This window comes from Coregonus clupeaformis, chromosome 22, assembly GCF_020615455.1.
Source record: "Coregonus clupeaformis isolate EN_2021a chromosome 22, ASM2061545v1, whole genome shotgun sequence".
NCBI classification, from domain to species: domain Eukaryota; kingdom Metazoa; phylum Chordata; class Actinopteri; order Salmoniformes; family Salmonidae; genus Coregonus; species Coregonus clupeaformis.
The window spans coordinates 2830139-2840720 of NC_059213.1; the positions used below are offsets into that span (position 1 = coordinate 2830139).

The 10582-nt window shown below is 46.3% G+C and overlaps 1 protein-coding gene across 1 annotated transcript; it reads left to right on the forward strand.

Annotated features, from left to right (window-relative positions):
* The first annotated feature begins 931 nt into the window (after positions 1-931).
* Positions 932-7158, forward strand: LOC121562153 (zinc finger protein 768-like). Its single transcript, XM_045206369.1, has 3 exons — positions 932-967; positions 2491-2612; positions 5728-7158. Exons 1-3 carry the CDS (start codon positions 955-957, stop codon positions 6808-6810), a joined length of 1218 nt encoding a protein of 405 aa, XP_045062304.1. The 5' UTR covers positions 932-954; the 3' UTR covers positions 6811-7158.
* Positions 7159-10582: the final 3424 nt, after the last annotated feature.

Consider the following 10582-nt stretch of genomic DNA (forward strand, 5'->3'; position numbering starts at 1 on the left):
AGTATAATTATAGACATATTTACTAACAAATAGCATACCAATATGTCGGAAATGATGAGTAGAAAGTTCAGGCAAAAAAACAATCCTGCACCCCCTGTAAAAAAAAGAAACCCACCCTCTAACTGTAGCCTACATAGCATTTTCTATATTTGTGGGTTAGGGTCGGGTGCGGGGCCTCAGATTTTCACTTTATCACATATATTCGTGCAGATGTGAATGGGTTATTAGCAATTGCAGGCTGGTGCGGGTGAACGAACAGCTGACCCGCTCACCTCTAATGTCTGTGTAATCTGTATCACCCCTCTCTTCCAGGAGGAGGAGGATCTAGAGGTGCTGCTGGGGAAGGAGGAGGGGTGTGAGGAGGGTCTGGGGAACCCTGAGGGGACCATGGTCATGGAGGACAACCAGACTACACCTCCTCCTGAACCCACAGAGGAACCAGCTGAGCAGCACAGGACCACACACAGTCTCACTGAGGTGAGCCCACTGTGAACTACTGTCTGAATGGTATTAGGTCAGGTCCCGTATCCACAAAGCCTCACAGAGTAGGAGTGCTGATCTAGGATCAGTTCAACCTTTTAGATCATAAAGAATAAGATTATATGGAGAGATCCTAGATCAGCACTCCTACTCTGAGACTCTTTGTGGATACGGGCCCAGGTCTTGATTAATTTAGTCTTAAGTGTGGGACCATGCCTTTCAGTTACCCAACCATTACTGTCAAGTAATCAAATCAACTAACACGTTTGTATAGTATCAAATTAGCTTGCATTGCCCAATCAGAAGATGCTCCATAGCAGGGTGCTCATATCAGATTTCTTGATCCAACATCCTCTCACTCTGTATCTCTTACAGTCAGTAGACATGGAGGATGGGAAGCCTGATCTGCTGCTAGTCAAAGAGGAGACAATAGAAGACGGACCAGAGAGCATTGACCTGCTGAGTGGACTAAAGATGGGGGAGCAAGGTAAGGGAGAAATACATATAGCCTACATACATTCATAGATCTTCAATGGGAATAGTGATGCACCTGGCTATTGTTTTTTCTTCATTCATAAAATGAAATCAATACAACTTATGTTAAAATACAGAAACACACATTGTAATGAATGAACTTGACTAGGTACAGTGCATTCGGAAAGTATTCATAATGACAAAGCAAAAACATATTTTTTTTGCAAATGTATAAAAAACAAAAAACTGAAATATAACATTTACAGAAGTATTCAGACCCTTTACTCAGTACTTTGTTGAAGCACCTTTGGCAGCGATTACAGCCTCGAGTCTTCTTGGGTATGATGCTACAAGCTTGGCACACCTGTATTTGTTCGATCGGATTCAAGTCCGGGTTCTGGCTGCTCCACTCAAGGACATTCAGAGACTTGTCCCGAAGCCACTCTTGCATTGTCTTGGCTGTGTGCTTAGGGTCATTGTCCTGTTGGAAGGTGAACCTTCGCCCCAGCCTGAGGTCCTGAGCTCTCTGGAGCAGGTTTTCATCAAGGATCTCTCTGTACTTTGCTCCGTTCATCTTTCCCTCCAGCCGCTAAAAAACATCCCCACAGCATGATGCTGCCACCACCATGGTTCACCGTAGGGATGGTGCCAGGTTCCCTCCAGACGTGATGCTTGGCACGAGTTCAATCTTGGTTTCATCAGACCAGAGAATCTTGTTTCTCATGGTCTGAGAGTCCTTTAGATGCCTTTTGGCAAACTCCAAGCGGGCTGTCATGTTCCTTTTACTGAGGAGTGGCTTCCGTCTGGCCACTCTACCATAGAGGCCTGAATGGTGGAGTACTGCAGAGATGGTTGTCCTTCTGGAAGGTTCTCCCATCTCCACAGAGGAACTCTGGAGCTCTGTCAGAGTGACCATCGGGTTCTTGGTCACCTTTCTGACCAAAGCCCTTCTCCCCCCATTGCTCAGTTCTTCAATTTAAGAATGATGGAGGCCACTGTGTTCTTGGGGACCTTCAATGCTGCAGAAATGTTTTGGTACCCTTCCCAGATCTGTGCCTCAACGCAATCCTGTCTCGGAGCTCTACGGACAATTCCTTCGACCTCATGGCTTGGTTTTTGCTCTGACATGCACTATCAATCAACTGTGGGACCTTATATAGACAGGTGTGTGCCTTCCCAAATCATGTCCAGTCAATTGAATTTACCACAAGTGGACTCCAATATCAAGGATGATCAATGGAAACAGGATGCACCTGAGTCTCATAGCAAAGGGTCTGAATACTTAATAAGGTATCTCTGTTTTGCTAAAAAAATATTAAAAGTGGTTTTCGCTTTGTCATTATGGGGTATTGTGCGTAGATTGAGGAAATGCGTTTATTTAATCCATTTTAGAATAAGACTGTAACGTAACAAAATGTGGAAAAAGTCAAGGGGTCTGAATACTTTCCAAATGCACTGTATTTGATTTTTTTTTTACTCCATATGTGGAGTTCTCTGCCATGTTTGTAAAGTCTATTTTGTAACCTCTTCCTGTAGGTGGTTGGCTGGAGGCTAACAGAGGAGACTGGGAAACCATCTTGGATACACAGACGGGTGCAGCCAAGGGCCCTGGGGACGACATCACCGAGCAGGCCAGGACCAGAGGCGACATAGTGGAGGTCAGTGGATGGGACAGCGTCCTCAACTCTGGGCTGGGGAACAACACTGTTAACCACAACCAGAAACAGACAGTGGAACACAATACAACATATCCATGACAACAGACTGGCTGAGACCAGGGCGATGGCTAGATTTGGTCTGCAGGGACGGGGAGTTGTCCGTATATGGCGGGAGAGAACAGACACAGACTTGGCTAGCGATGCTCCGTCCTGCTCCTATAGTTGTGATTCAGAGAGACTGATGGCGTCTCAGGTTAACCCACTAACAGGTGCTTCCTTCAGCCTGCCTTCTATAGGATCTATCAACTGGAACATGGACCCTGCGACAACACAGAGAGGAGCTACCTCAGGATACACAAGCAGAAGATGCACGCGGCCCATGATTAGTGTATGGTGATACAGTGAGGGAAAAAAGTATTTGATCCCCTGCTGATTTTGTGCGTTTGCCCACTGACAAAGAAATTATCAGTCTATAATTTTAATGGTAGGTTTATTTGAACAGTGAGAGACAGAATAACAACAAAAAAATCCAGAAAAACGCATGTCAAAAATGTTATAAATTGATTTGCATTTTAATGAGAGAAATAAGTATTTGACCCCCTCTCAATCAGAAAGATTTCTGGCTCCCAGGTGTCTTTTATACAGGTAACGAGCTGAGATTAGGAGCACACTCTTAAAGGGAGTGCTCCTAATCTCAGTTTGTTACCTGTATAAAAGACACCTGTCCACAGAAGCAATCAATCAATCAGATTCCAAACTTTTCTACTAAGGGGACAGGACAACTTCACCGCATCAAAGGGATGATGGACGGGGCCATGTACCGTCAAATCTTGGGTGAGAACCTCCTTCCCTCAGCCAGGGCATTGAAAATGGGTTGTGTATGGGTATTCCAGCATGACAATGACCCAAAACACACGGCCAAGGCAACAAAGGAGTGGCTCAAGAAGAAGCACATTAAGGTACTGGAGTGGCCTAGCCAGTCTCCAGACCTTAATCCCATAGAAAATCTGTGGAGGGAGCTGAAGGTTCGAGTTGCCAAACGTCAGCCTCGAAACCTTCATGACTTGGAGAAGATCTGCAAAGAGGAGTGGGACAAAATCCCTCCTGAGATGTGTGCAAACCTGGTGTACAACTACAAGAAACGTCTGACCTCTGTGATTTCCAACATGGGTTTTGCCACCAAGTACTGTCATGTTTTGCAGAGGGGTCAAATACTTATTTCCCTCATTAAAATGCAAATCAATTTATAACACTTTGGACATGCGTTTTTCTGGATTTTTTTGTTGTTATTCTGTCTCTCACTGTTCAAATAAACCTACCATTAAAATTATAGACTGATCATTTCTTTGTCAGTGGGCAAACGTACAAAATCAGCAGGGGATCAAAAACTTTTTTCCCTCACTGTATGTAATAATAATAAATGTATTTCTTTATTTTATATAGCGCTTTCATACAGAAATCGCTTTTAAAAAACAAACTAAAACAAATTCAGGGAGCTGGCAGTTCATGGGAGACGGTCTTCCACAGCTAGATGATGATGCACTTCAGTAAAGGAGTAGCTTGATTGGAGGTGGCGTTGATGGTACAGCCAGGGAGGGAGACACATCAGTCTGACAGGCCCGGAGCTTTTCATCAGGCACCTCTGTGTCTGCACTTCACAGCTCCTCCTCCTCTGTCGGTAGGCTGGAACATCCACCACCGAATGTGTAGCCCCGTCTGGGTGATGCATCAGCAGCAATAAGCGCCTGAGAGACCACCACACCTGGGCAGTAATCAGCAACAGTCTCCTACGAGGGGAGCCTCTGTCATCCCCTCACACCGCAGTCCACATCTTTCCATCTAGTACTAGTTAGTTTGTAGTTAATTTTGTTGGTTTTGGGTGTAGTAGGGAACTGGATGAGGTGAACTGAGGAAAGAATGAGTATGATGAGGCAGAGTAGATGATATGGTGATGGTTGGGCGGCAGGTAGCTTAGTGGGTAAGAGCGTTGTGCCAGTAACCGAAAGGTTGCTGGTTCTAATCCCCGAGCCGACTAGGTGAAAAATCTGTCGATGTGCCCTTAAGCAAGGCACTTAACCCTAATTGCTCCTGTAAGTCGCTCTGGATAAGAGCGTCTGCTAAATGACTAAATGGTTGGTGTGATGGTGTCTGTAAAAATGCTTCACTGATGAAGAGTGACAAAAGTTGACCCTTTAGGTTGATGCTTGTGTTTTATAGTGAGATAAGGATGGTGCCTTAATTCATGTTTACTTGACATGTAGTGAAGTAAACATGAATGGATTTTATCAAAGCAAGGGTGCCAGATTTACAGAAAAGGTCAAGTGTTACCATGGTGAGAAATATATTGTTTTGTGCAATATGTTGTGTGAGTGTATGACCATAAGAATGAAATTAAATACAAAATGTACTCTGTGCTGACTGACTATTTTTTAAATCACTGCAGTTGCTGAGTTTCCCTTATCTCAGTCGAACCAAAACATTATACTTAATTATTGAATGAACACATATGGACATTTTTTATAATAAACTCCAATGGCTCCATATTGTTAGGTACTTGAATTAGTGTTAGAAATGGGCTTGACTGTGGTCAACATTTTATAACTGTCACGGTTTCGGCCGAGGCTGCTCCTCCTCCTGGTTCGGGGAGGCTTCGGCGGTCGTCGTCCCCGGAGTACTAGCTGCCACCGATCTATGTTTCATGTTCGATTGGTTTTGTCTGGATGTTGTACACCTGTGTCTTGTTAGTCCTCGTTAGTGCCCTATTTAGTTCTCGTTGTGTGTGCTTGTCGTTGTGTGTGATTGTACTACTGTTTCGTGTTTTGGAGCTACATTTTCCCTCCAGTGTTTGAGAGGGTTGTTTGCACATGTTTGTGCGTCATTCGTTTTGTCGCCTGTGTGCGTCGGGCATTTTGCCTTCGGGCTTATTTTGCTTCGGTTGGATATATATTTATTGCACTAAAGCCTTTGGACTGAGCCTCTGTGTCCTGCGCATGATTCCTACACCACACCCACCTTCAGCACGCCTTGACAATAACATCATGTCATGTTTCTGTGTGTACAGCAAAGAGTTTCTTATATAAACCTACATGCTTTTCTGTTCAATTTGTTTTTACAGTCTGCAGTCCATGAGGACCTGCTGATATCCGGTGTTGCTGGCGGAATAGAGTGGACCTCTGAAGGCGCTGGTCACAAACCCTGGGCTCGGATCAGGACCCTGGATCAGGAGCCTTTGCTCTTCCTTCCCGAGTCGGAACCAGGACCAAACTACGAGGGACAGAGACTCCACCACAACCACCACACAGAACACAACCAGTGGACAAGGGGACTGAACAACCTCAGTCATCAGAGAGACGGAGGGTCCAGTCAGGGATCCAGTCTGCAGCCCAGACAATTCTCTTCACATTCTCAGTGCAGTGATGGAGCAGGGCCTGGTGCTGATAGAGATAGACCCTCCTGTTCCTATGATACAAACACCACAGTATCCATGATGAACAGAGCAGGTCACCCTGGGCTTCAGCCTTCAGAGAGAGCGGTGGGAGACCCCCCTGGTGGGAGTCTATCACGAAGTCTAACAGGAAGTCTTTCTCCTTCAGGATCTCGTCTAATGCCTGGTGAAATGGTTCATAGAAGGCCTGGGCCTGGACCTGGGTCTAGCCTTCCTCAGTTACCTCATGGTTACCCCACCAATACAGACAGGTTCAGGATGGGTGTTCACCATGAGAGGTACCTAGCCTATAACACAGCACACAATCCCAACAAAACCCAAACAATGGCTAGAGGTCAAGGAGGGAGCTCAAAGACTAACCACCTGAGGGTGGTGGCTCCTGCTTCTACCTCCTCTGGTGTCATTGGGTCACAACGTGGGAGGCCGAGCATTAGGACGGACGCCGACAAGCCATACGCCTGCCCCACATGTGGGAAGTGCTTCGCTGAGGCGAACTATGTGAAGGAGCACCAGACCGTTCACACCAAGGAGAGGCCCTTCAAGTGTCAGCTATGTTACAAGAGCTTCTCCTTCCGGAGTAACCTTATCAGACATAGAAGTGTCCACAATGGGAAGAAACCTTTCAGCTGTACCCAGTGTCATATGCGCTTCTCCCACTCGTCCAACCTGAAGAGGCACCAGAGGGTCCACACAGGGGAGAACCCTAAAGCTGCCCCCAGTGTGAGAACAGGTTCTCCCACCAGAACCAAGTGAAAATGCACCTGAAGGTTCACACCGGAGAAAGGCTGTTTGCCAGGAAGAGGTTCTCAGAGAGGAGCTACCTCAGGATACACCAACAGAAAAACAATTCCACTCTATAACATAGAAAGTAACCATTCCACTCCATAGCTTCTGACGTTTAGATCAAACCCTGCAATAAAGACAAAGATGCATTTTCATTGTCAGCAGAAAAGATCTACAGATGCATTTGAAATAACTGGAGTAGTAGATTTCAGTGTTGAATAATCTTGAGTAGAATATTGCATCCAGACATTGTGTGATATATAAGCCTAAAAAGTCTATTAGATATAGTTTTTTACTATATACAGTTGAAGTCGGAAGTTTACATACACCTTAACCAAATACATTTCAACTCAGTTTTTCACAATTCCTGACATTTAATCTTAGTAAAAAATTCCCTGTCTTAGGTCAGTTAGGATCACCACTTTATTTTAAGAATGTAAAATGTCAGAATAATACTAGAGATAATTATTTATTTCAGCTTTTATTATTTTCATCACATTCCCAGTGGGTCAGAAGTTTACATACACTTAATTAGTATTTGGTAGCATTGCCTTAAAATTGTTTAGCTTGGGTCAAATGTTTCGGGTAGCCTTTCACAAGCTTCCCACAATAAGTTGGGTGAATTTTGGCCCATTCCTCCTGACAGAGCTGGTGTAACTGAGTCAAGTTTGTAGGCCTCCTTGCTTGCACACGCTTTTTCAGTTCTGCCCACAAATCCTCTATTGAATTGAGGTCAGGGCTTTGTGATGGCAACTCCAATACCTTGACTTTGTTGTCCTTAAGCCATTTTGCCACAACTTTGGAAGTATGCTTGGGGTCATTGTCCATTTGGAAGACCCATTTGCGACCAAGCTTTAACTTCCTGACTGATGTCTTGAGATGTTGCTTCAATATATCCACATCATTTTCCTTCCTAATGATGCCATCTATTTTGTGAAGTGCACCAGTTCCTCCTGCAGCAAAGCACCCCCACAGCATGATGCATGATGCTGCCACCCCCGTGCTTCACGGTTGGGATGGTGTTCTTCGGCTTGCAAGCCCCCCTTTTTCCTCCAAACATAACGATGGTCATTATGGCCAAACAGTTCTATTTTTGTTTCATCAGACCAGAGGACATTTCTCCAAAAAGTACGATCTTTGTCCCCATGTGCAGTTGCAAACCGTAGTCTGGCTTTTTTATGGTGGTTTTGGAGCAGTGGCTTCTTCCTTGCTGAGCAGCCTTTCAGGGTATGTCGATATAGGACTCGTTTTACTGTGGATATAGATAATTTTGTACCTGTTTCCTCCAGCATCTTCACAAGGTCCTTTGCTGTTGTTCAGGGATTGATTTGCACTTTTCGCACCAAAGTACGTTAATCTCTAGGAAACAGAACGCGTCTCCTTCCTGAGTGGTATGACAGCTGCGTGGTCCCATGGTGTTTATACTTGCGTACTATTGTTTGTACAGATGAATGTGGTACCTTCAGGCGTTTGGAAATTGCTCCCAAGGATGAACCAGACTTGTTGAGGTCTACAACTTTCTTTCTGAGGTTTTGGCTGATTTCTTTTGATTTTCCCGTTATGTCAAGCAAAGAGGCACTGAGTTTGAAGGTAGGCCTTGAAATACATCCACAGGTAAACCTCCAATTGACTCAAATAATGTCAATTAGCCTATCAGAAGCTTCTAAAGCCATGACATAATTTTCTGGGATTTTCCAAGCTGTTTAAAGGCACAGTCAATTTAATGTGTGTAAACTTCTGACCCACTGAAATTGTGATACAGTGAATTATAAGTGAAATAATCTGTCTGTAAACAATTGTTGAAAAAATTACTTGTGTCATGCACAAAGTAGATGTCCTAACCGACTTGCCAAAACTATAGTTTGTTAACAAGAACTTTGTGGAGTGGTTGAAAAACGAGTTTTAATGACTCCAACCTAAGTGTATGGAAACTTCCGACTTCAACTGTAAATATAAATAAATATACTGTGGCAGACCAGGGGGTATGGTCAAAACGTTTACACATATCAGACACGGACTGAATTGTATTAGCTCGGTTTCAAGGTTGTTTATTTAAATAATAAACAAAGAGAAAATAATAGGCCTCCTCCAGGATACCGTCTTCTGGGCTCTGGGGTATTGCTGTATCCTAAAGGAACAAAACCGAACTCCCTCCGCTATCTCTGGTACTGAGCACGATTATACAGGAGTAACCTCTCTTCCCCAGTCCCCACTCCTGTGTGCTGCCCTTCTGGCCGCTTAATGGGACACGTCCAGCTGGTGACCAATCAGCCCCTTGATTACCCACCAACCACAATCAGCCCCAATTAGTCCTGGCCGGAGAGCCTGGCACGTCCAGCAGAGGGAGCCATCGCCACGTGATGTAGACTCCATCTGTCACCAGGCCTCGACGAGTCTCCCCCTGGTGGCTAACCAGCGGTACATCCCTGACCTGTGCACAAAAGAAAAAGAGATGCGTTGAAGAGACAAGAGCAATCTGGTGACCCGATCGTTTTTGTCCCTTCCCCTGGCCATCCAGACCAGGGTAGCATGGTCTGTGACCATGGTGAAGTGGGTGCCCAACACGTAATACTTGAGTGTCTAGGCACTCTTTCTCGACAATCAGGTACTTTTGTTCTCTGGGTATGAGCTTTCGGCTTATGTACATGATGGGGTGCTCCTCCCCGTCGTGTACCTGGGACAGGACGGCCCCTAGTCCCGTGTCGCATTGCGTCTGTCTGGACCAACATCGGTACCTGGAAATCGGGCATTACGAGAATCGGATGGGAGCACAGCGCTTCCTTCAGGCGCCTGAACGCCGCTTCGGTCTCGCCTGTCCATTTCACTGTTTTCGGGAGGCGGGCCCTGGTTAGATCAGTAAGGGGGGAGGCTATAGCCACAAAGTTGGGGATAAACCGGCTGTAGTATCCTGCCAGTCCCAGGAAGATCTTCTGTCTTGGTGCGTGGAACGGGCCAGTCACGCACCGCATAGACCTTCCTCTCCTGGGGCTTGACGTTCCCCCGTCCGATCAAATACCTCAGGTTCTCCACATCCGCGAACCCTAGCTTGCATTTCTTGGGGTTCACTGTCAACCCGGCTTGCATGAGTGCGTCCAGCACTGCCTGGAGGCGCATCAGGTGCTCTTCCCAACCATGGCTGTGGATGATGATATCTGCGTACTGTTGGTTGGGCTCCGTGGAGACAGAATGGGAGCACACGGTACTTGTATAAGCCGTCCGGTGTCGAAAACGCCGTCTTCTCCCAGGAGGAGGCTGCCAAAGGTACCTGCCAATATCCTTTGGTCAGGTTGAGGGTGCTGATGTACCGAGCCTTTCCCAATCAGTCGATGAGCTCGTCCACCCTCAGCATGGGGTAGGCGTCGAACAAGCTGATGTCGCTCACACCCCGGACGTCATTACAGAACCGCATGCTACCGTCCGGTTTGGGCACCAACACGATGGGGCTGCACCATGCGCTGTGGGACTCATCGATGACCCCCATCCTCAGCATAGCCACTTCCTGCATCACGGCCTTCCTTTGGGCCTCGGAGTTCCGGTATTGCCTCTTTCGTACCGTTTCCCCGGTCCGGGTGCAGACGTGGTGTTCAATGAGGGTTGTGCGGCCCGGCTTCTCGGAGAACACCGCCGTGTTCTGTTCAACGAGCTCCCGGACTATTTGCTTCTGGGCCGGGTCGAGGTCCTCATTGCTCGGGACCACCACTGGTACCGTTAGCGTCCTGGGTCCTGAACATAACACGGCCAA

Bases quoted from the DNA above. Each gene is read 5' to 3' on its own strand.
- LOC121562153 (XM_045206369.1), top strand. The intron at 2,613-5,727 runs GTCAGTGGATGG...TTGTTTTTACAG, and splicing joins CCAGAGGCGACATAGTGGAG to TCTGCAGTCCATGAGGACCT.